The 26,468-nt window shown below is 40.1% G+C and overlaps 2 protein-coding genes across 12 annotated transcripts in view; one reads left to right on the forward strand and one right to left on the reverse strand.

The window, feature by feature from the left end:
* Positions 1 to 25,811, reverse strand: part of LOC137249719 (zinc finger protein 595-like) — a 123,589-nt gene extending 97,778 nt beyond the window's left edge. For 5 of the 6 annotated variants that reach the window (XR_010952492.1, XM_067781502.1, XM_067781499.1 and 2 more), the window contains exon 1: positions 3,375 to 4,146. Coding sequence is in view for 5 of the 6 variants with exons in the window: in XM_067781502.1 (XP_067637603.1) it covers positions 3,375 to 4,066 (692 nt within the window). In the remaining variant the exon portion in view is untranslated. Of the gene's footprint in view, positions 1 to 3,374; positions 4,147 to 20,275; positions 20,506 to 20,577; positions 20,685 to 25,693 lie in introns of those variants that run through there. The other variant, XM_067781500.1, reaches the window with a different exon arrangement.
* Positions 8,412 to 15,806, forward strand: LOC137249720 (tRNA (guanine(26)-N(2))-dimethyltransferase-like). 6 transcript variants are annotated; one of them, XR_010952494.1, is made up of 8 exons: positions 8,412 to 9,565; positions 9,622 to 10,055; positions 10,124 to 10,501; positions 10,571 to 11,449; positions 11,737 to 12,186; positions 12,256 to 12,458; positions 13,776 to 14,140; positions 14,200 to 15,804. XR_010952494.1 is itself a non-coding variant. In XM_067781503.1 (6 exons), exons 4-5 carry the CDS (start codon positions 11,376 to 11,378, stop codon positions 12,167 to 12,169), a joined length of 507 nt encoding a protein of 168 aa, XP_067637604.1. In that variant the 5' UTR covers positions 8,412 to 9,565; positions 9,622 to 10,055; positions 10,124 to 10,501; positions 10,571 to 11,375; the 3' UTR covers positions 12,170 to 12,186; positions 12,256 to 12,589. The 6 variants fall into 6 exon arrangements, 2 of the variants coding, with proteins under 2 accessions (XP_067637604.1, XP_067637605.1); XR_010952495.1 differs by lacking the exon at positions 12,256 to 12,458 and having other exon boundaries at positions 13,776 to 14,133; positions 14,200 to 15,806; XR_010952493.1 differs by lacking the exon at positions 12,256 to 12,458 and having other exon boundaries at positions 14,200 to 15,798.
* Positions 25,812 to 26,468: the final 657 nt, after the last annotated feature.

A 26,468-nucleotide genomic window follows, 5' to 3' on the forward strand; every position in this document is an offset into this window, starting at 1 on the left:
CGCCCCCACACGTATGGTAGGAAGCTGTCATAGCTCGCCAGATATCTCAATCGTGAGCGCAGATCTCGTAAACTGCGTCAACTGGCAGCCGATGGTAACATTGGCATCCGACCACCTGCCCATACTTATTTCGTTCGAGCGTACCGCCGACTTCATCGTCACCGAAAAACGCACTTTCATAAACTTCAAAAAAGGAAAGTGGGAAGAATATAAATCTGCAACAGACAGCAGCTTTGCTGCCCTCCCTATCCCGACTGATGCCCACCAAGGGGAGCGTGCCTTCCGTAAGGTCATTGAATCCGCCTCGGCACATTTCATTCCCGCCGGGAGAATTCCCGAAATCCGGCCCCACTTCCCGGCGGAGGCCGCGAGCTTAGCGAGGGAACGCGACCTTATAAGACAGCTTGATCCAGGCGACCCCCAAATAAGGGATATAAACCAACGCATCAGATTGCTTGTGGACGAACACAAGCGGGCGAAATGGGAAGAGCACCTAAGAGGTTGTAACCTCTCTACCGGTGTAAGTAAACTTTGGTCCACCGTAAAGTCCCTATCGAATCCGACTAAGCACAAAGACAAAGTTTCCATCGCCTTTGGCGATAAGGTGCTGTCGGATGCGAAAAAATGCGCGAGCGCTTTCTGCCGACAATATATAATGCATCCTACGGTCGACAAAGATAGACGGAGAGCCAATAGACACGCACATAAACACAAACTCAGCGCGTCACCAATTACCATCACCGCTAGAGAGGTTGAGGACGCCATTGGTCGCGCTAAACCATCCAAAGCAGTGGGCCCAGACGGCATAGCCATGCCGATGCTTAAAAACCTAGGGAAAGAGGGTTTCAAATATTTAGCGCATGTCTTCAACCTGTCTCTTTCCACCTTTGTCATACCTGAGAAATGGAAAATGGCCAAGGTGGTCCCGCTACTAAAGCCTGGGAAACCAGCTAACGTATGCAATAAAATAAACGGCTACCTCCCTGATCTCTCCAGTTTTTTTCGCCTCGCGAAACCTGGCATTATCACCGACTAAATCTTCCGCGACCTTATTTACAACATGGACATCCCAAATGTCGACCATTTTGAACATTCATGTCGATGGCACTACGCTACCGACTGTCCTACACCCCAAAATCTTGGGTGTGACGTTTGATCAGGATCTACATTTTGTTGAGCACGCAGCCGCAATTGTTCCGATAATTCAGAGCCGTAACAAAATCCTCAAATCCCTCGCTGGCAGTACTTGGGGAAAGGATAAAGAAACGGTCATGACTACATACAAAGCAATTAGCCAGCTGATTACGTGCTACGCGTCACCCATATGGTCGCCAAGCCTAAAAATCACCCACTGGAAGAAACTACAGGCCTGCCAAAATACTGCTCTCAGAATCGCCACGGGCTGTCTTCTTATGTCCCAAGAACACCATCTGCATAATGAGGCGAGAATACTCCCCATCAGGGAGAGAAATGAGATGCTGACCAAACAGTTCCTGTTGAATACCCAGAAACCTGGGCATCCCAACAGACATCTGATTGATGAACCAGCACCGCCTAGGGGCTTAAGGTGTCATCTCCGTAAGCATTTTGAGGAAATACGGCAGCTGAGAACCCAGCCGTATGAAGTGGAAAAACACAAGCAGGTCCTTGGTGAACTCCATAAATAGGCGTCGTCCCTTTATGCCGGGAATTGCCCGGTGAATCCAGTACTTAACGGAAATTATCCAAAACTCGCGGAAGAGGAACGCATATTCCCCAGGGAAACGCGTGTCACTCTTGCTCAACTTCGTTCTGGATACTGTAACAGGTTAAACTCTTACCTATCCAGATTCAACCCCGACATACAAAATGTATGCCCCGCTTGCAATGTGTCCCCACATGACACCAACCATCTCTTCAATTGTAATGTGGAACCAACGCCTCTAACACCCTATTCCTTATGGTCCACCCCTGTTGAAACGGAAAGTTTCCTTGGACTCCCGTTAGAGGTTATTGATGACAATTTGTGATCGGTCGCGGCTATTAGGTGGGGCGAGCATTGCTACAACAACAACAACAATACCCAGAAACCTGAGCATCCCAACAGACATCTGATTGATGAACCAGCACCGCCTAGGGGCTTAAGGAGTCATCTCCGTAAGCATTTAGAGGAAATACGGCACCTGAGAACCCAGCCGTATGAAGCGAAAAAACACAAGCAGGTCCTTGGTGAACTCCATAAACAGGCGTCGGACCAATATGCCGGGAATTGCCCGGTGAATCCAGTACTTAAAGAAAATTATCCAAAACTCGCGGAAGAGGAACGCATACTCCCCAGGGATACGCGTGTCACTCTTGCTCAACTTCGTTCTGGATACTGTAACAGGTTAAATTCTTACCTATCCAGAATCATCCCCGACATACAAAATGTATGCCCCGCTTGCAATGTGTCCCCACATTACACCAACCATCTCTTTAATTGTAATGTGGAACCAACCCTTTCATTATGGTCCACCCCTGTTGAAACAGCAAGTTTCCTTGGACTCCCGTTAGAGGATATTGATGACAATTTGTGATCGGTCGCGGCTGTTAGGTGGGGCGAAGCATTGCTACAACAACAACATAGCAAACTGATATTCAAACATAATATTGTATAGACCTTTTGGCGGTTATTGCTCAATTATTAGCCGAAACTACGCGAACCAAGAAAAAAAGTCCACTCAATTTTGTCTATCAAAGTAGAAGTAATGATCCTCTCTAAAAAAGGAGCACTTTTTTCTTACATTTTCAAATACTATTTTCTACGTCGAATACGCTCCAATTCGAGCATTTTCCTAGCCACCCTAAGATGATGCGGGCATTGCGCTGGGTTGTTGTTGTAGCGGTAAGGTTGCTGCCCGAAGGCTTTGGGGAGTGTTATCGATGTGATGGTCCTTTGCCGGATACAGAGCCGGTACGCTCCGGTACCACAGCACCATTAAGGTGCTAGCCCGACCATCTCGGGAACGATTTATGTGGCCACATTAAACCTTCAGGCCATCCCCTCCCTCCCCACCCCCAAGTTCCATGAGGAGCTTGGGGTCGCCAGAGCCTCGTCTGTTAGGAAACACGATTCGCCGCGGATAGGTGAGGTTGACAATTAGGTTTGGAGAAGCTATATATTGCGCTGGAAACCTGAAGGGTTGCGCTACACACCCCTTGAATCTGGTATTTTAGTCGCCTCTTACGACAGGCATACCTACCGCGGGTATATTCTTACCCCCGTACCCACTGGGGGAATTGCGCTGGGTCTCCTAACGCAGCTCGTTATGGTATCCTATGTTGACTGGGGACGAGCTAATAGGTGCGATATACATACATGAAACAAAAATCAATATAATCCTTATCATACTTACGGCACAGTTACTTTTTGGTCTTCCGTTGTAAATTCTTCTTTGTTCAAAAAGGTTGTTGAATGGATTGTGCCGCTATATTCAGTATTTACTTCATCATCTTCAATGGGCTCGTTTTTGATAAATTCGCTTAACTCACCTTGCGAATTTTCACAATAATCCAGTAATTGTTCGTTTTTTATTAAATGCTCAGCTGTATTCCATTGTGCTGATTCCGACTCAATCGCTTGCTGTCTGTCTTCCAGAGCTGTTTCTGTTTCTGGAAGAAGTGAGTTTTCACCAGTGCAATTGGGCTGGCAACTGCTGAACGAGTATGAACCTTTGTCGTTTGGTAATGCTTCATCTTCAATTGCTGCCTCCATCATCGACATGTTTAAACCATCCCATTTTTTAGAAACCATTTCTCGCATCTTATGGTCGGATTGCACGCACAATTTTTGGAACCGATACACACTTATCAATTGGTGCAAGCATTTACAACACATTTTTTTTGGTAGCTCGTCACTTAGCTGCACTTCCACTATTTGGGGTATTGTGCTGGATAACAAGTCAGCTATTCGTAAATCGTCGCATTCCTCAATAGTTTGAAAGATAGATTGGTGTTGTGGTTCAGTGCTGCCTTCAGACGTGAAGGCTTCCAGTTTAATCATACAGGTCCGACACAGGTAACCGATATATAGATCACTTGTATCCATTTGAGCGACTGTATCTCCTTCACTAAAAATTATATAAACACCATAGTAAAGCACTAGGGCGACTTAGAGATGAAACGATACTAGAAAATACAATTTGGTATTCACACTTTAGACCCGATACCAAGAAAATTTGTAGTCGATACTTTTGCATCGAGTACTCAGTATTTTTGCATCGACTACTCAGGTATCGGAGAAAAGTAGTTGCATCGACAAACACTCTACACCATTGTTAATTTCAGGCATGCTTAACCAACGAAACGATATCATTTCGTTACGATAATCAACGTTAATAAACGAAACGAAGTCATTTCGTTTCGTTTATTAATGTTAAGATCGTCAAATTAACGAAATGATTTCGTTTCGTTTTCTGCCATATCAAAACGAAATCAAATCGTTTATGTTGATTATTAATTTCAAACTATGCTGGCAAAGCTGATTGATGGCGGAGTCATTAAAGGTGAAAGCATTAGCCAAGCTGATTGCAACTTTTCTCATGAATTTTGACAGTACGAACATTTCTCAGAGTATTTTTGACATTACCACCAACGAATTACACAAACAAATTACATAGTGTTTGTGTGTGTATGCGCGCTCGTTGTTACCACCTTACGGCTTCACCATGGCTATAGCATTGCCAGCACAATTCAAACATAAAGTATCACGTTTTTGTTAACGTTTTTAACGTTAACGAAAGCTTTTCGTTTCGGTTAAAAACGAGATACAATTTATCTTGATAATTTCTTTATCGATAATATTTCGAAGTGTTTCAACGGAAACGGTGGAAATTTTTTGATAAACGATTAGCTTAACGTTAAGGTGCATCCCTGGTTAATTTTACCAAGTAGCGCAACTAACAGCTGATCGGTGAAAATTCGCACATTCACACGCACAGTTCTCGACTCAGTTTCAAAAAAAAACTTTAGATTATTTAATTCAAATTTTAATGTGAGATAATCCTTACAAATGTATGTATACAGAACATATATGGCGTTTTTGTTATTATTAAAACAATAGTTTTATTTATATTAAAGCTTTTATCATTGTTTTTTTTAACTTTGAAAACTCTCCGAACACCATTCCTTCATTATATGACATTCGACTGCCTAGTCCACTGCCTTCCACTCTATTCGCAACATAACCTCTACTTAAGCTGCCAAACTATATAGTAAACAATGCTCTACACGCTCGTATCAATTAATTTGATTATTACTTACTATATTGGAATTTTTGGCGTCCGCCATGATGTGATGGTAAATTAGAAGCCAGTTTTTCTAAGCGGGGTCGTCCCTCGGCAGTGTATGGCAAGCACTCCGAGTGTATTTCTGTCTTGAAAAGCTCTAAGTGAAAACTAATCTGCCTTGCATATGCCGTTCGGAGTCTGCATAAAACAAGTAGGTCCTGCGCCGCCAATTTGTAGGAAAAATTATAAGGAGCACGACGCAAATTTGAAGAGAAGCTCGGCCTAAAATCTCGTCGGAGGTTATCGCGCCTTTCATTTTTTTATTTTTATTGGAATTGTTTCACATATCTTGATATACTCTGGAACGGATTATATCTATTTCCTTCACCTTTTTCAGTGCTTTAATATTGTTTTTCGCTAATTATTCCAGCTAAGGTGGTATGATATTTTTGTAAATTAGCATCTCAAAATGCTATAAACGGATGGCGGCTATAGTGTTAAACTTTTTTTTTATTAAAAATTTATTTCACAGTCAAATTAAATATTTTCACATTTTAAAAATTCTAAAATATCTGATTTGAAAATTTTCATTTTGAAATAACATTAAAAGTAAAATAACATAAAAATAATTTACAAAATTAAAGTATATTTTACAAAGTAGATAACCCTACATATACTCCCCCTCCAGTGAAACGAAAAATTAATTTTTTAAATGTTAATTTACAGTGTATATTGATTACTGTAAGAATTTTGTGTTGTAGTTTGAAAAATGTTTGAATTTTGTGTTGTAGATATATTGTATTTTTATTTTTAATTGTCAGAATTTTGAGAAATGTATTTTTCTGTTAATTGCGTTAAAAGTTTATGTTGGTATTGATATAAGTACTCAATCTTTTGATGATTCGATGTACTTGATAGTTTATTTTATTTTTTAATTTTCGGTAGGTGTTGTTATTGTTTACTAATTGTAATAACATTTTATGCATATTAATATTAGGTTGTGTTATTGCTATGTTGTTGAGACTAAAAATAACTTAATAGCTGTTTGTAAACTATTGTCAATTATAATTATGTTTTTGAAGAAATTAAAATGAGGTTGAATGATAGTAGATGGCAAGTTTGTGTGCACAATCATTCAAAAATTAAAATCTTGTATTATGCAGAATATATGTTCAATATATAATTGTACTCTGCATAATGTATGTCCAAGTTGTAGATAAGGAATTAAATGTTGATTCCTTTATTTGTTTCAGGTAGATATGAAATTGTCATGATTTTAATTTCAATATGAAAAAATTGATATATGTCAATAAAAATTATTTTAAGAAATCTTTTGAGATTTTTTAAAATTGATTATAGTAATTAGTTTTATTTAAAAAATTTAAAGTTATTTCTTTGCTCTTTGGTTTGTTAAATATAAATTTACTTGTATTGTGAAGTTTGTATGTCTGTTGTAGAATTTCTTAAATGTGTTAATGATATATATTTTTGATTATAAACTGGAGAAAGAGTATACATAATTGATATAAATAATGAATTGACTATTGTTTTAAACCAATTAATATAAATTTTTAAATAATGTAACATCATTATTCTAAATGCAACTAATTTTGTTTAGATTAATATTTCATTTCATTATGTAACAAAAGATTGAAGAAACAAACTTCTTTTTATGAATATAAATATTTTGTTGGGTACACCTTCCTTTAGTTAATTATACATGAATTTTCTTTTGTATATGATATATATATATTTTTAATTAGTTATTGTAAAAACTAATATTTTTAATCATATGTTTTTTTGCATTTATAGTAATATATCCTCGCTAACAAACATGTGCAGTAGAGCATGAGGGATGTGATTGTAGTCTTGATTTGTTTATTGGTTGACCCGACTGGATTAATGGTTGGTTAAGTGTCCAAAAATATATTTGTTATTTCTTTTGTTTGTATAATTAATTGGAAATGCATTTCAATCTCGATTTGTTGCATTGTTAAATGTTGCTTGCATAGCGTGTCGTTTATCATTTATAATTATATATTGCAGTTAGGAAAAAAGAAGATAGCACCCAAAACTTCAATAAAACTTGTCGAAAATAATGAATATTGTAACGCTTTAAATTTAGTTATATCGGTATCTTAGAAATTCGCAGTCCTCAAGTCAATATCTTCATTATTATATGATAAGACACTTGAATCCGTAATAACATCTATGATATTTTGATGTATAAAATTGGTAGTAAATATTTGCAAATAAATCACTAAAATAAATTTAGGTCCGTTGGTAGAATCGCCAAATTATATAGTGTTAAACTATATTTTTATTAAAAATTTATTTCACAGTCAAATTAAATACTTTCACATTTTAAAAATTCTAAAATATCTGATTTGAAAATTTTCATTTTGAAATAACATTAAAAGTAAAATAACATAAAAATAATTTACAAAATTAAAGCTATGATTTACAGTGCGGTGCACTGCAAATTTTTTAGTATCCGAAATTGTAGATGTTTTTTTAAAAAGATGAGTTCTACGTCAATATCAATATTCGAATGGCAGAAATAAAAATAAAAAAATACCGCGGACTGCTTTAAAACGCCGGTCGCGCTATAAAAAATCAAACACCTTTCTGAATACAGGTTAGAACGTTTTGCTGCGTAGCTACGCCTGCCAGGTGTGTTAAATTTATGGCCGCAAATATATCTTGCTACACAAAGTATATGGGTTGCAAAGCGATCTTTGGTCGCTTTGACACTTCTTATCGCCATAAGACAACAATGGATTACATTTCCGCTTCCTTCGCTTGAAATCAACCAACCACGCTAGATTTACTAGAACTCTAGAATGATGAGAGTAATACTGTTCGTGGTATTATGTTTGTATTTGTATTTTTATTTTATTATAAATCAGCGGTACCCGACAGATGATGTTCTGGGTCACCCTGGTCCACATTTTGGTCGATATCTCGAAAACGGATTCACATATACAACTCCTGGTCCACCTTTATGGCGATATCTAGAAAAGGCGTCCACCTATAGAACTAAGACCGCCCCGTTTAAAATACTCATATTCACCTTTCATTTGATACCCACGTCATACAAATACATCTCAGGGTTACCCTAGGTTCATTTTCCTACATGGTGATTTTCCCTTATTTTACAATGGATGAAGGAAAATCGTTCCAAAAAACGTTACCCTTGGTCTACAATTTGGTCGATATTTCCCAAACGTAAGTGATATGGAATTAAAAACCACTTATAAACAATCTACGAAACCAACGCAGCTATAATTATGCTCAGATGAGCAGAGCTCACAGAGTATATTCATTTTGTTCGCATAACGGTATTCCGTAACAGTACCCTGCAAAAATCGTGTGACCAAAAACGCACATAGCCACACGAATTTTTGACAGGGGTGACGATTTGGAATGAAAAATTGTGCAAATGAAATAGCATGCTGACAAATTTTGCTTTCCCACAATGTATCGTGCTCTCTCGCACCTATTATTTTCATAGGGATAACAAAATACGTAATTTTTGCGCCATTTCTAATTCTACAGAAAAGTGGAAAATTTTTTCAATTTGTGTGATTTACATTTTGCAGAAATTAATATACGCATTCTTTAATATTTTTTGGTCTACTAAAGTGTGTTTTAGCAAAAAAACTCATATCAATGTGTGCATGTTTATAAAGAAAGAAAGTGAAATATGTAATTGCATAGTATAAATAATCGTGAGCAATTCTAATGCAGAATAGTAAATTTTGATTTCCACATACATACAAGAAAAAAATTCTTGTTACCATAAAGATTTATTATCCAAAATTGAAAAAAAAAGATTAGAAAATTCGGTGTAAAAAAACGGCTATGTGTGCAATAAAATAGCCTCTCTTGTTGAGATACCCCTCCATGGTCTCCATTAATTATTGTGACGGAGGTGTGTTTGCAGCAGCAAAGTGAACCCAAACAGTGTAGGTCGTGGTGGTTGTTGTTCGTGGTCCGCATCAACTGGACCAGGTGGGGCAATGACGCCACATCCAGTTATACCAAGGTATATACCACAACAGCAACCGGGTAATGCAAGGCCACGATAGCAGCAGCAACAACCTCCCAAGGCTGGCTATCATCGTTGATTTATAAAAAAAAACAGTGTTGTGCATCTTTAATGCTTAAATATTTCCTCTGTTGAAACAGTTTCCACGATTCACTGTTCAACAAAAGCAGCAGCCAGCGTATGCTACCACCGAACAGCTGATAACAAAAACTTGGATGCACAGCAGTTTAAAGCCAAAATGGAAGTTGAGGAAATATCTGAAAATAAGGTAAATATATGTTTCGCGTTATTAACAAAATCGCCCTAAATTTTATGAATTAACAGATCGCTACGAACGACAAAGCACCCGACCGTGTGATCAAAGAAAGCACTACAGAAATTATTGCCGGCGGGGCCGTATTCTACAATCCAGTTCAAGAATTTAATCGTGATTTAAGTATTTCAGTACTTAATGTATACTCAAAGCGGTTGATAAGAGAGCGGGAAGCGGCGGCGCATAAAATTCCACAAAATACAAAGGAAAGCAAGCAATGCTAATGACAAGAAACACGGCTGGTGGTGTAAAATACGACGATGGACTGCGAATATTGGAAACGCTTGCTGCAACAGGTTTACGTAGCATAAGTTATGCAAAAGAAGTAGCAGGCGTGCGTGAAATTGTTGCAAATGATCTATCTAAGGTGGCAGTAGATTCCATTAGCGTAAATATGCGACAATGGAGTGGAACATTTAATTGTGCCAAGCGAAGGGGATGCAATGTAGGTTTGATATACGAATCAATAGCTAGTGATTTAACTGTAATAATCAATAATAAAATTCGCAATAGGACTCTCATGTACCTTTCAACTTCATATGAGAAGCGGTTCGATGTTATAGACCTAAATCCTTATGGTTGTCCGAATCGCTTTCTGGATGGCGCTATACAATCACTGACTAGTGGGGGTTCATTACTTGTAACTGCGAATGATATGGCTGTGCTGGCAGGCAATACGCCTGAAGCCTGCAATGCCAAATATAGTTCTGTGCCTTTGCGTATGAAATGCTGCCATGAGATGGGATTGCGTATACTATTGCATTGCATTGAAACGCACTCTAATCGTTATGGAAAATATATTGAGCCACTTTTGAGCATTTCTGCCAATTTTTATATACGCGTATTTGTGCGTATGCATAGTAGTCAAGCGAAGTGTAAATATAGCATGAGGTTGGTATACAGCATTTTGGTCTTTTACCACAATCCAATTACTTACCATATCCTTTATTATGAACACAGCAAACAATGAATGGTATTTCAATGCACTGGTTGTGATACCTATCTCTGATAAAGGCAATGCGGAAGTATAATTCGGTATACCAACTGGACCAAATGTTAATACAAATTGTGCGCATTGCGGTGATATACATCATGTAAGTTTCAACTATCCCACTTAAGTATTTAAACTCGAATAAATAAAATTATTTCCTTCTTACTTAATTGGTGCTTAACCGTTTAAACGGTTATGTCCGTTCAAAAAGGCGCGTCAGTCGCTTTTTCAGAGGGTTAACTGGCACCAATTGTTCACACCAAATTGTTTCTTATATTCCCAAATATAGATGGGCGGTCCACTTTGGTCGCATCCCATACATGATCCAACGTTTGTTGAAGAATTGCTACAAATCATAGAAGAAAAACCGCTAAGTGATTTGGACACACAACGTCGTTTAAAAGGTGTGTTATCGGCGGTATGCCTGAACTTGTATTGGGTACATGAGTTTTTATGTAAAAAATATTCATCATATCCAACATCAATACCTCGCATTCAATTGTGGACGCTGTACGCACTACATTGGGTTCACGTAACATGGACAAGCATATTGTTGATTCCAGTGGTAAGGCCACAATTTCAAATGATGGGGCAACCATTAAGAAACTATTGGATAAAATAATAACACAACGTAGCGTGCTCAAGTGGTATAAGCTTATCTGGAAAAGATATTTCGTAACGAAACCCCTGGAAGATTACCGCGCCTTGTCTGCTGTGGTTCAACAAAATATAACTTGGATGTTTGTTGCTCTTTTTCAATTTTCCTGAATACAAATGTCTGGATTGGAAAAATTTCAAGCAAATAAAGCTTGGCGTGCAAAAGTCAAGAAATTACTTGTCATGCAACGGTAAATGCTTATAAATATATCATTAAAATTGTATGCTTGTTTATGATGAGCCATTCGAGTGAGCATGGAGATGGATGTTTTAAATACTGTAGAGTAAATTGGCTTACTATATAAGAATTTGAAATGTTTCCAAATCTTTGACTAAAAAGTAGCTACTAGCTTGTAGAACTTTATTACTTTACTTTTAAAAAGATAAATCACTTTAGCATGGTAATATATACCTATTATTAAAAATTAATACAAACAATATCTTCAACATTTTTTTCTCGATTCACGAACACATTTAGAAAGGCTACAACGCCTACTAAAGAGCCGGTATCTTGCCAACGCTTTAGCTTGGATTTAGAGGAGGATCTACAAACTTTGCTAGAAGCACGCGCAGCTCCTCGTGTAGCGAATGTGGATCAACACGAAAGTAACGTTGCTGTTAGCGGAAATGCAATGAACAAAATATTTGAAATGGAGGATGAAAATAAATCCAACAATGCAAACACTATAAAGAGGATTCCTTATAATTTTTCAACTAAGGCATCTTGTGACGAAACTATATTCGAATGCCAACAGCAACGTACGTCTGATGAAAGTTGTATGGGTTTGGAAAAATTTGTGATAAAACAGCATCCGATCCTGACAGCACACTATTTAAGTACATACATAGCGAGAACAAGGATATGGTTAAAGAAGATGCTAAAAAGCGCAGCGCGATGGAAACTATATTAAAATCCCTTGTAAACAAGGTAAGTGAATATACAACATATTGAAAGTTGATAAGATTGCGTGGTATAAATTTAATAATATAATCTTAGAACTACAAGAAATAGATGAAGAAGCACAATCACTGCAATGTCTATTGCATGACTTATGTGTACAGGAGCAGCATCAATTGGATAATGAAACTCCTTTAAAAAGTATTGATGTAACACTCCTAGAAGATATTGAAGCGCCATCTAAAATGTGGGACTCCACAATAGTGGGCGATACCACTTTACAAACTTCACCTTTGAAAATGGTGAGACTTCTCAGACCATCTACTATACTAGAGGAAAATTGCGAAGATCAGTCTAATAGTTCTTTGGGTGGTGATGATGCATCATCACACATAAGCTTTCAAAAGTTGGTGTCATGTGGGGACACATTGCAAGCGGGGAATACATTTTGTATGTCGGGGTTGATTCTGGATAGGTAAGAGTTTAACCTTTTACAGTACCCAGAACGAAGTTGAGCTAGAGTGACTCGCTTTTCTCTGAGAGTATGCGTTCCTCTTCCGCGAGGTTTGGATACTTTTCTTTGAGTACTGGATTCACCGGGCAATTCCTAGCATAAAGGTCCGACGCTTGTTTATGGAGTTCACCAAGGACCTGCTTGTGTTTTTTCGCTTCATACGGCTGGGTTCTCAGGAGCCGTATTTCCTCAAAATGCTTACGGAGATGACTCCTTAGGCCCCTAGGCAGTGCTGGTTGACCAATCAGATGTCTGTTGGGATGCTCAGGTTTCTGGGTATTCAACAGGAACTGTTTGGTCAGCATCTCGTTTCTCTCCCTGATGGGGAGTATTCTCGCCTCATTATGCAGATGGTGTTCTGGGGACATAAGAAGACAGCCCGTGGCAATTCTGAAAGCAGTATTTTGGCAGGCCTGTAGCTTCTTCCAGTGGGTAATTTTTAGGCTTGGCGACCATATGGGTGACGCATAGCACTTAATCGGCTGGCTAATTGCTTTGTGTGTAGTCATGAGCGTTTCTTTATCCTTTCCCCAGGTATTGCCAGCGAGGGATTTGAGGATTTTGGTACGACTCTGAATTCTCGGAACAATTGCGGCTGCGTGCTCACCAAAATGTAGATCCTGATGAAAGTCACACCCAAAATTTTAAGGTGTAAGACAGTCGGTAGGGTAATGTCATATGGTCGACATTTGGCGCGGCCATGTTTTAAATAAGATCACCGATGATTTGGTTGGTTACAATATCAGGTTTCGCGAGGCGACAAAACTGGAGAGATAGCTGTTTATTTTATTACAAAGCTCATCGGTGTAGGAAACAATAGCATAGGTGTAGAAGCAATAGTGACTCCTTCTGGTGGTAAAGGTAGCTATTGATATGTAGAAGTTAAACAGAAACTTGATGAATATGAGTTTTTTTTTAAGTTATTGCAAAAAAGCGTTGAGGATTTTTAATATCTTACGAGGTATCTTCGTACATGTTTCTAAGAATGAATAATGAGACCTATTCAAACTTCGCTATACTTTAACATACGATACTTTACCCCATTTTAACACAACTATCATTTTTTGATTTTATTAAATTTTAAAAAATGTTTCTGCCTCCACAGTTCCATTTCCGTATTGGATGGTAAATATGGCTTTCGCATTTTCTCCATCAATAACTGTGACAAGGTGGAAAAAATCTATGCGCGTAAATCGCAACATATCTTGGTCGAGCGTTTCTTCAATAGCTCTCTAGTGGTGATGGTGACAGCAGAGAAACCCAACTGTTTACAAATGTTACAATATATCAATTGCGTCTACGGCTCAAATACCCACAGTATATGAATGAATCGAACGCACCTAATTGTCTGCCTAACGGATAGTTTACATATTCATCAAATCGAAAATATTGCATCAAACGAACTGGGTCTGAATACTGAAACAGTACACATATTCAAAATCGATGAGGAGGCTGTGATGATGGTATAGGGTGAGTTGTTGAATAACATACGAAAACCACTTTATCCCATCTATATATTTGCATTACAGCTAAAGCTTTACAAACAGCAAAAATTGCTGGCGCCAAGCAATTGGAAAAGGCAGTGAAGCATTCATCACACTGTACGGATGGTGTAAAGTTAGAAACTGCTGTTGTAACAGCTGCCACCGAAACAACGGTCATCTCTACTTCGTCGAGTAACGGCTCGTCCGACTATCTATCGAAGACAGTATAATCATATCTTTTGCCAACACAGGTTAGCGATGTGCTTGCACAGGAAAAGATTTCAATTGGAAAACAAAAACCAATTAAGAGAGTTTATTTATTATTAAAGTATTTACTTTTCTTTATATCAACAGTATTAATTTAAGTTGCAATATCACGTACATATATAATAAGGGATGTGATACAATTGCTGTCGGAATTAGATTTGAAACCAATCAATACTCCTGCTAAGGGTTGTAGAATTATTGCTTGAATAATTAGATTTAGAACAATAATAAGTCTGACTTAATTACAAGTCGTACATTTTTAAATTCATCAATTACGACAGCAACCGGATTCTACGACACCTTTGAATATTCTTGATCTGAAAAAAGAGTAAACCTAATCTGAATTTCTACTAAGCTTTAAGTTGTAGATTATTCAAATAGTTGGAGTTTTTTCTAAAGCTTAAAATTATTTTCTGCTCGCTTAGAAAAGATTTCAATTGGAAAACAAAAACCAATTAAGAGAGTTTATGTTATTATTAAAGTACTTACTTTTCTTTATATCAATTGTATTAATTTAAGTTGCAATATCACGTACATATATCATAAGGGATGTGATACGATTGCTGTCGGAATTAGATTTGAAACCAATCAATACTCCTGCTATGGGTTGCAGAATTATTGCTTGAATGATTAGATTTAGAACAATAATAAGTCTGACTCAATTACTAGTCGTACATTTTTAAGTTCATCAATTACGACAGCAATCGGATTCCACGACACCTTTGAATATTCTTGATCTGAAAAAAAAGAGTAAATCTAATCTGAATTTCTAATTAGCTTTAAGTTGTAGATTTAAATTGATTCAAATAATTGGAGTTTTTTCTAAAGCTTAAAATTATTTTCTGTTCGCTTGGAAAAGATTTCAATTGGAAAACGAAAACGAATCAAGCGAGTTTATTTATTATTAAAATACTTACTTTTCTTTATATGAACTGTATTAATTTAAGTTACAATTTCATGTGCATATATAATAAGGGATGTCGTGATATGATTGCTGTCGGAATTAGATTTGAAACCAATCAATACTCCTGCTAAGGGTTGCAGAATTATTGCTTGAATGATTAGATTTAGAACAATAATAAGTCTGACTCAATTAATAGTCGTACATTTTTAAGTTCTTCAATTACGACAGCAATCGGATCCACGACACCTTTGAATATTCTTGATCTGAATTTCTACTAAGCTAACTTAGTAGATTATTCAAATAATTGGAGTTTTTTCTAAAGCTTAATATTATTTTTTTGCTCGCTTTGAAGAGATTGGAAAACAAAAACCAATTAAGCGAGTTTATTTATTATTAAAGTTCTTCTGTTTTATATGAACTGGATTAATATAAGTTCCAATTTCATGTACATATATAATAATATTGAAAATAATAAATATTGAAAATTCAATTTTTTGGTTTATATTTTATTCATATGGCTGCTCCAGGTAAAGTAAATCTGCAGGTAAAATTCACGTTATATGGCGGTTATATAAATGGTAAAACCGCAGTAAAATTGATTGTTAAATGGCTCGAAAATGTAGAGTGAAATGACGGAAAAATGACCGCCATTTGACGAGCATTGTGACGTGTGTGAGCAGCACAGTGCTATGCTCACATCCTATAAGTGGGAGCGGAATGCACGATCACATTAATAGGAACGAAACGGAAAATTTGGTCACAAAAGTTCATCACGCCCATGCAAACGTGACTATGAATATAACCGCTGCAGATAGTCATAATGACCGTAAAATGACTAGTAAAATGACGTGGAGCGTTTTTGCAGGGTATAAACTAATCGAGAAAAATTTTTACTTCATATTTGTAATGTACCTTAACTTTGGTACAAATTACTTTTGTTAAATTTAAATAGAACTATTGAGAAGGGACGTGTTTTATTATAGGTCGAGTCTAGAACAATATTTAATAAAGTGTATATTCAAGTGTGTACAATAATAAAGTGGTTGTGCAGTAGTATGTATATATAGGAATGTGTATTGTGAATCGATTGTATGTGTGTTCCTGAACCGATGATAGGTGTGTTCCTGACATCCCTCCATTTCAGCGGTACCTTGCGGGTGTCTTAATTACACGTCCAGAGCGAGTGCGTGGTGGATGATTGAGGCTAGCTGCATCCTGTGGTGTAGCGGGCGTGGAAGGTTCAGCTTCACGAGGCATGTCATCTGGCGAACACTGTTGTGTTGTGGTTTCTGTCGGTGGCTGTGTTGGATTCGAAGAACTCTGGTTTTTTGTTCCAACAATTGGACGATCTGTGGACGAGTTAGGATCAAAGTCGAGGGATGAAGTGGCTGGCTTAAGATGCCTTGTGTTTCTTCTGTTTATGGCGCCATCCTCGGTTTATACTCTGTACGAGCGGTGTCCTTAAGCTATATATTGCGCTGGCAACCTGCAGGGTTGCGCTACATAGCCCGTGGAATCTGATATTTTAGTCCCCTCTTACGCATACGACAGGCATACGGCGATGTTACCGGCATTCTCAAGTACATCAACAAGTTCGAATGTATCTTGCTGTCCTCAATTTGGTTCAAAACCCTACCATTAATGAAAGAAGCGTGGTCCTCCAAGCGAGAGACGCCACCACAGATGTTGAGGTCCGATATCTAGATGCCTTATTAGCTGATTTGAAGTTGATCAGGAACCAATGGGAAACAATTTTAAACGAATGCAAAAAAGTTGCTATTCAATTGAACATTTCGCCAAAGTTTCCGGACATTCGAAAGAGAAAACCCAAAAGGCATTCTGAAGATAATTTAAACGAGATGATTACGGATGATTCAGAGTCTGATTTCAAAAACAATACATTCTTAGTGATCGTTGATTCGGTAATCACTGGCATTACTGAACGATTTGCAGCTATGAGAAATTTGAACGAAAAGTTTTCCTTTTTGTGGTAATTTAAGACATGGATGAAACTACGGTTCGGGCGAGCGCAGCAAAATTTGTCGAAAAATACAAGTCGGATATTTCTCAAAGCTTAGAATGTGAAATAGTTCACTTGAAACACATTTACGAAGCAAATTTTGATAAAGGTCTGTCACCATTGGAATTGCTAAATGCCGTCTATTTTCAAAATATGTATACAATTTTCCCCCAACTTTTGTATTGGTTTACGTACCTTTTGCACTTTACCTGCCACTGTATCTAGTGCAGAACGTTCATTCAGCGTCGTTTCAAGAATGAAAGACTTTCATAGATCGTGTTCATCTAAAGAGCGAGTTTTAGGACTTGCCACGCTTTGTGTTGCATCCGTTTTGGCAAGACAGTTAATTTTTGATATTATTATAAAAAATTTTGCAGCGAAAAAAGCAAGTAAAGCCACTCTTTGATATCCGAACATTCTATATTGAATAATTAAAATTTATAATCATTATTAAATTTATCAGAAATGTATGAAAATGTTACCAAATAACTAGAAAAGATTATTTGAAATAATATGTGGCTGTTAAAAGAGAATTTTATTTCTACGTTACAATAAAATAAAACAAATAGTAAATATTCTGTGTTAATTTTATTGTTAGCCCTTAGCCAAAAATCATTTAGTTGATGTGGCAAAAATTTTTTTTGATGTAATCCATCAATAAGGATTTATGAATGAAACGTCATTAATTCACGTTAATCAAATGTATTAGTGGATTTTTTATAGGGGGCCCGTACATTTTTTTAGTCCCGGGCACGGATTTTCTCTCTACGGCCCTGGTTCGAAGACGCCAGAGGGGATTGTAGCCAGAGACTCCGGACACAGAGCCAAAATATCAGTACCTCTAAAAGCACATACGAGCAGCTTTCAAGCGGAAGTATTCGCCATATGTTGGTGCGCTAAGCTGAACCTTCAGCGCTGATACTCCAATGAAACAATTTCCATACTCAGTCAGACAGTCAGGCCCCACTAAAGGCAATTGTGGCGTTCGAAATAAAGTCAGCACTGGTCCTTGGGTGCACAACGTAGTACTGTTGCACTGGGTCCCAGGCCATAGGGGAGTATAGGGTAATGAGCAGGCGGACTCTAGTGTTTAGTTTGTTGCGTCCCTCCCACAAATTATCATCCTCCCAGCAGATCCATGCAGCGGGTCTGCGCCATACTCTCCTCCTCCGGGAAGGTATCGAACCCAATCCGTGTCCTTCTCCTGACCCCGGTCATGAGAAATGGTTTTGCTGCGTTTGCCGGAAAAGAATCTTTTTAGGACGGTCATACTCTTGTCAGTGTGTCACGTGCAAGGGATGGTTGCATCGGACAGGTTGCTCTGGGCTTGATCCCAAAACCCGACGTCCTCGTAACTTTTACAAATATTTTGTGGCTTCTTGTTGTTTACGCCCTCATTACATTATGAGAAAATACGGCACCTGAGAACACATCCGTATGAAGCTGAAAAACACAAGCAGTTCCTGAGTGAACTCCACAAACAGGCGTCGGACCTCTATGCCAGGAGTTGCCCGGTGAATCCTGTACTCAAATAAAAAAACTAGCAGAGTAGGAACCCACTCTCCATAAAGAAGCGGGAGTCACTCTAGCCCAGCTTCGATCTGGATACTGTAACAGGTTAAACTCTGACCTATCCAGAATCAACCCCGAAATACAAAACATATGTCCTGCTTATAATGTGTCCCCACATGACACCAACCATCTCTTTAGCTGTATTGTGGAATCAACGCCTCTAACACTCCTCTCATTATGGTCCACCCCTGTTGAAACTTTCTGTTTCCTTGGACTCCCGGACTCAATGTCCTCTAATTGATGACAATTTGTGATCTGTCGCACCTATTGGATGGGGCGATGCACTGCTACAACAAGAGCAGGCGGACAACCCGGAAAGAGAGGCAGGAACTGCATGACCCATCGATCCCAAGCCGTTCCTGTCAGTTGGCTCACATGGGCATTTATTACGAGAAGGGGGGGGGGGGGGGGGGGAGAAGAACACTGGAGCAATACGCCAGGTTTGAGACAATCTAAGTTACTGTTAGGAAGTTATAGCACAAGTCGCTACAGGGCAATAATAGACCTATCGAAAGATAACCGAAGAACCCCAAGAGCTATTCTTACAGGGCATTATAGACTGAGCAGCCGTATGCAGAAAGTGGGCATACTATCGAATAACACATGCCGATTTTGGGATCGATCAGCAGACGGCGGACCATATCCTCCAAGAATACGAAGCAATCTCAAAACGTAGGGCTAAGTTTATGGGCTCACCATGGCCAGTGCATTCCCACATTTAATCCCTCAAGCCAAGAACTCTGCTAGGGTTCATCAAAGAAGTCGGCTACGATGAGGTGCTGTGAAGGAGATGTGCAAGTCACTGTGCAATCCTCAATAAATTATCTATCTACGTTCCGGTAACAAGCACCATGGAGGTACTAACCCGACCATCTCCGGACCTATTGATATGACTACATTGAACCTTCTAGGGATTGAATATTAATAATGACCGCAATGCGAAAGTCTGCTAAAATTTACAATTATCCATGGAATGCTACATATATAACTTCCCACGTTTTGAATCAGTAATGAAAAGAGCAAAATTTACTAAAATTTTAACTGGTTGTGGGTAAGGTGTTGATGTCCTCTCTTAACGCAATGTAACGGCAACGGCGACGCAGGGAAAATAATAAAAATCCTATAAATCTACTGATCATAATTAATTAATCCCTCCCTTTCTATGCAGTTGTATGCATACATACACATGGGTTTTGTTCTCCAAACGCTATTTAAAGAAATCAATTGGTATTTACATGAACTTCGAACTCTTTGGTATTTGCCTTCTTCAGTTGATTATCAACAAAAGCATGACAAATTACCACTAACAAATTCATACATGTTGTTAATATATTTAATATGGTAGGCAATTTACTTACCCTTTCTGGTGCGAAGATCCTGGACAATCGGGCCTGACTAGACGAGATTTACTTTGCTTTAACATAGCGTGCTTAACGTGAACCATATCATGTAGGGCACAATTTCGATTATGCAACCAATCAAAGAAATGTCGTGCTTGTAATACTGCTATGATAGCAGCAGCAGCTCCCGGTGGCGGCACATAAACAACAGTTGCATGCGGATCAGTTGCATTTTTTGCTTCGGCTACCTATTCAATTTTAATTCACATTACATTTTCTACTATTGCAATTTTTAATCAATACAAATCAATATAAATTACCGAAGCAAATACTGGCAAACCAAGATGCGTAGTTCCACCCTTTATTGGGAAAATACATCCAACCAATTTTGTACCGTATTCCAAAGCATGTTGGTTGTGGAAAGTACCTTAAAAAAATAAATAAATGTAAGGCGCGATAACCTCCGAAGAGATCTAAGGCCGAGCTTCTCTTCCAATTTGCGTCGTGCTCCTCTTGATTTTTCCCTACAAATTGGCCGGACGGGACCTACATGTTTTATGGCGACACCGAACGGCATCTGCAAGACAGATGAGTTTTCACTGAGAGCTTTTCATGGCAGAAATACAATCGGAGCGCTTGCCAGACACTGCCGAGGGGCGACCCCGCTTAGAAAAATTTTCTTCTAATTGAAAAATCTTATTTCTAAAATTTTGATGTTGCTTTGCCCGGGAGTTGAACCCAGGGCATACGGTGTGATAGGCGGAGCACGCTACCATCACACCACGGTGGCCGCGTACCTTGTTTACCGGTAAATCCTTGGCAAATGACACGTGAATCTGCATTTAATTGTAGGTTTCTTGTTGTTTTGGCATATCCTGAGCTGAATCGCTCCCCGGCAGAGATGATATATATTAGAATAATCGCTTCCCAAGGCAGTCGGTTCTATGTACCGGAGCGACTCGGGATTTTTCCCGACCAAGGACTGTCATTTCAGTGTGACCCCATTTAATTTGTTTTGTCCGTCCCACAAATTGTCATCCTCCCAGCAGCTCCTTGCAGCAGGACTGCTACATATTCTCTTACTCCGGGAAGGTATCGAACCCAATCCGGGTCCGTCTCCTGACCCCGGTCATGAGAAATGGTTTTGCTGCATTTGCCAGAAAAGAATCTTTTTAGGACGGTCATACTCTGTTCAGTGTGTCTCGTGCAAGGGATGGTTGCATAGGACAGGTTGTTCTGGGCTTGATCCCAAAACCCGACGTCCACGTAACTTTTATAAATCTTTTGTGGCTCCTTGCTGCTCACGCCCAAGGGCGTCCCGTAGTCTACGCCTAAGCGTATCCCCACTACCTTCCAGCAGCTTCGCTGCTCAGCAAGCCACAACAAGTACCCGCTGCTGCTCGCGCCCCACGGCGCCAACAACTCAAACAGCTGATACCACTCATGACTACTACCTTCGTAGTAGAGCTGGTAGCAATGCTGAGCATCAGCCCCTGCCCCCGTCTTCGTCTCCCCCCCTCTTTTCTGGCAGCAATCGTGCAGGTCAGGGAAACAGACTCTTAGTCCCTGCCTCCGTTTGCACCGTCTGCCAGCACAGAATATATAGGTTTGCGACATCCGCTCAATGCAGCTCCTGCCTTGGGTGGTGCCACTTTCCTAGATGTTCTGGTCTCCGCGACGGCAACCTCCCGACGGGTTTCATCGCGCCATGTTGCCAGGTCGCAAACCCAAATCATCCGGGTACCCCAATGCTTGCCCAAGGGCGCCCAGTCCCAAGGCCACAACAGCAATTGCGTCCTGGCCTTCCACAACCTAGGCGTAGTCACCCCTCACTTACCCCTAGAGTGGCGGCGTCACCCCTCATGCACTTCAGTATTCTGCAGTTCAACTGTAATGGACTAACTGGGAAGATTACGGAGATAGTCGATTTCATGAAGCGGCACAACATCCGCATTGCTGCGCTTCAAGAGACTAAACTCACAGCAAGATCTGCATTGCAGACCTGCTCTGGTTATAATGTCCACAGGAAAGACCGCGAGAGCGGAAATGGAGGCGGCCTCGCGTTTATTATACACCACTCTGTGCAATATCATATATTTGATCCTGACATCGACCGCAGTGACAATGTCTTAGAACGTCAAGGCCTATCTGTCCGGTCAGGCGATGCAAATCTAGAAATCATCAACATCTACATCCCTCCTGTCACCTGTTGCCCGAGTGGATACCGCCCTAATATCGTGGCCTTACTCACTGGCAACAATCGCATTATCTTAGGCGATTTCAATGCCCATCACGACCTATGGCATTCAAACTTGCGGGCGGACAGTAGGGGTGAGATGTTGGCGGATCAAATAGACGAAACGACGTTCTGCACAATAAACGGAGACGCCCCCACACGTATGGTAGGAAGCTGTCATAGCTCGCCAGATATCTCAATCGTGAGCGCAGAACTCGTAAACTGCGTCAACTGGCAGCCGATGGTAACATTGGCATCCGACCACCTGCCCATACTTATTTCGTTCGAACGTACTGCCGACTTCATCGTCACCGAAAAACGCACTTTCATAAACTTCAAAAAAGGAAAGTGGGAAGAATATAAATCTGCAACAGACAGCAGCTTTGCTGCCCTCCCTATCCCGACTGATGCCCGCCAAGGGGAGCGTGCCTTCCGTAAGGTCATTGAATCCGCCTCGGCACATTTCATTCCCGCCGGGAGAATTCCCGAAATCCGGCCCCACTTCCCGGCGGAGGCCGCGAGCTTAGCGAGGGAACGCGACCTTATAAGACAGCTTGATCCAGGCGACCCCCAAATAAGGGATATAAACCAACGCATCAGATTGCTTGTGGACGAACACAAGCGGGCGAAATGGGAAGAGCACCTAAGACGTTGTAACCTCTCTACCGGTGTAGGTAAACTTTGGTCCACCGTAAAGTCCCTATCGAATCCGACTAAGCACAAAGACAAAGTTTCCATCGCCTTTGGCGATAAGGTGGTGTCGGATGCGAAAAAATGCGCGAGCGCTTTCTGCCGACAATATATAATGCATCCTACGGTCGACAAAGATAGACGGAGAGCCAATAGACACGCACATAAACACAAACTCAGTGCGTCACCAATTACCATCACCGCTAGAGAGGTTGAGGACGCCATTGGTCGCGCTAAACCATCCAAAGCAGTGGGCCCAGACGGCATAGCCATGCCGATGCTTAAAAACCTAGGGAAAGAGGGTTTCAAATACTTAGCGCATGTCTTCAACCTGTCTCTTTCCACCTTTGTCATACCCGAGAAATGGAAAATGGCCAAGGTGGTCCCGCTACTAAAGCCTGGGAAACCAGCTAACGTAGGTGAGTCATATCGTCCGATATCTCTCCTATCGCCAGTGGCAAAGACGCTTGAAGCCATTTTGCTCCCTTATTTCCAAGCACATTTGCAGCTAGCCCCTCATCAGCATGGCTTCAGAAAACTCCATAGCACTACCTCCGCGCTAAATGTCATTAGCACCCAGATAAATTGCGGTTTGAATCAATATCCCCACCATAGAACAGTACTCGTAGCGTTAGACCTATCAAAAGCTTTTGATACGGTCAACCGTGGCTCGTTACTGCAAGACCTGGAAGGGTCCACCCTTCCCCCATGTCTTAAAAGGTGGACCGCAAATTATCTGGGTGGTCGGCAGGCATCGGTGCAATTCAGAAACGAAACATCAAAACAAAGGAGAATTAAACAAGGGGTGCCACAGGGTGGTGTCCTATCCCCGCTTTTGTTTAATTTCTACATATCTAAGCTACCTTCACCACCGGAAGGAGTCACAATCGTTTCCTACGCCGATGACTGCACAATAATGGCCACAGGCCCAGGCCCAAAGATCGATGAGCTATGCAATAAAATAAACGGCTATCTCCCTGATCTCTCCAGTTTTTTCGCCTCGCGAAACCTGGCATTGTCACCGACTAAATCTTCCGCGACCTTATTTACAACATGGACGCCCCAAATGTCGACCATATTGAACATCCACGTCGATGGCACTACGCTACCGACTGTCCTACACCCCAAAATCTTGGGTGTGACGTTTGATCAGGATCTACATTTTGGTGCGCACGCAACCGCAATTGTTCCAAGAATTCAGAGCCGTAATAAAATCCTCAAATCCCTTGCTGGCAGTACCTGGGGAAAAGATAAAGAAACGCTCTTGACCACATACAAAGCAATTAGCCAGCCGATTACGTGCTACGCGTCACCCATATGGTCGCCAAGCCTAAAACACACCCACTGGAAGAAACTACAGGCCTGCCAAAATACTGCTCTCAGAATCGCCACGGGCTGTCTTCTTATGTCCCCAGAACACCATCTGCATAATGAGGCGAGAATACTCCCCATCAGGGAGAGAAATGAGATGCTGACTAAACAGTTTCTGTTGAATACCCAGAAACCTGGGCATCCCAACAGACATCTGATTGACGAACCAGCACCGCCTAGGGGCCTAAGGAGTCATCTCCGTAAGCATTTTGAGGAAATACGGCACCTGAGAACCCAGCCGTATGAAGCGGAAAAACACAAGCAGGTCCTTGGTGAACTCCATAGACAGGCGTCGGACCTTTATGTCGGGAATTGCCCGGTGAATCCAGTACTTGAAGAAAAATATCCAGAACTCGCAGAAGAGGAACGCATACTCCCCAGGGAAACGCGTGTCACTCTTGCTCAACTTCGTTCTGGATACTGTAACAGGTTAAACTCTTACCTATCCAGAATCAACCCCGACATACAAAATGTATGCCCTGCTTGCAATGTGTCCCCACATGACACCAACCATCTCTTTAATTGTAATGTGGAACCAACGCCTCTAACACCCCTTTCCTTATGGTCCACCCCTGTTGAAACGGCAAGTTTCCTTGGACTCCCGTTAGAGGATATTGATGACAATTTGTGATCGGTCGCGCCTATTGGGTGGGGCGAGCATTGCTACAACAACAACAACAACAACAACAACAACAACAACAACAACAACAACAACAACAACAACAACAACATTAGAATAATATAACATTTTTTTTTTATTATTTAAAAATACACATACGTATGAATGAAAAGCAGAGTAAATAATGTTGCTTTGGTTGTAGCGATAAGGACACTCCCCGGGAGCGATTTAGTATGACCACCTGAAACCTTCTAGGCCATCCCGTCGATTCTATACAACTTTCAGATTATAAAAACGGATCTCGACACGCGTCTTTTGGATCCACCTTTGTTTAGGTTGTGCACTGTCTTGTGAACGTTACCTTTTTTGGTTTTGGAAATCGAATCTTCCAATTCCAATTGGTGGCAAGAGGACTTGGCTGCCTCTAGTTAATGCGCCAGGTTAATTTAGGAGTGCCTAAACAGCTAACACACGTCACACCTAAAAGCCCGTAGCACAAGCACTTTTTTAGTTTAATTACCACAATTATAGTTTTTCATCGTTTTAAAATGTTTCCCGGAATAATTAATAAATTGTCGTATTAAGATCAATGATGACATTAAGATGACGCTGTCATTTCGATGACAGCAGGAAACGTCGATGGGTTAGTGGAGAGCGAAAAAAGCTTTGAATGTGTGGGTGAACTAGTTACCACAGTCTTGTAGGGTAGTGATAGAACTTTTAAAAAAAGTATCGATACCGGTACACATTTAAAATACTCGGATAAAAGTATCGACTCTAGTGCTCATACTCAGTAAAAGGTATCGAGTATACTCGACCCAAGTGAGTACTTCGGATTTTTACCAAAAGTGAAGAAATTTTTTTCTAAAACGAGATCGTATGTTTAGAATTTAGGAAAAAAGAAGTAAAGAAGTTTAAGGTTGGGCAAAACCGAACATTATATACCCAGTTGTCTGCTCTTACATATATTTTAAGGATACGTTTAAAGGGAATCGTCACGGACGAAATGATTTAAAAGAAACTAGTTATACATACATATTCAAATTCCCCAGCGGGTTAGGGGGTCGTAAGAGGCGATTAAAATACCAGATTCAAGGGGCTGTGTAGCGCAACCCTTCAGGTTGCCAGCGCAATATATAGCTTCTCCAAACCCAATTGTCAACCTCACCTATCCGCGGCGAATCCTGTTTCACTAACAGACGAGGCTCTGGCGACCCCAATCTCCTCATGGAACTTGGTGGTGGGGAGGGAGGGATGGCCTGAAGGTTTAATGTGGCTATATAAATCGTTCCCGA

The sequence above is a fragment of the Eurosta solidaginis genome, chromosome 4, assembly GCF_040869045.1.
Source record: "Eurosta solidaginis isolate ZX-2024a chromosome 4, ASM4086904v1, whole genome shotgun sequence".
In the NCBI taxonomy this organism is placed as follows: domain Eukaryota; kingdom Metazoa; phylum Arthropoda; class Insecta; order Diptera; family Tephritidae; genus Eurosta; species Eurosta solidaginis.

Excerpts from the sequence above, each read along its gene's own strand:
- LOC137249720 (XM_067781503.1), top strand. The coding sequence starts at position 11,376 with ATGTCTGGATTGGAAAAATTTCAAGCAAATAAAGCTTGGCGTGCAAAA. Across the intron at positions 11,450-11,736 it reads AAATTACTTGTCATGCAACG|AAAGGCTACAACGCCTACTA; the intron begins GTAAATGCTTAT and ends GAACACATTTAG.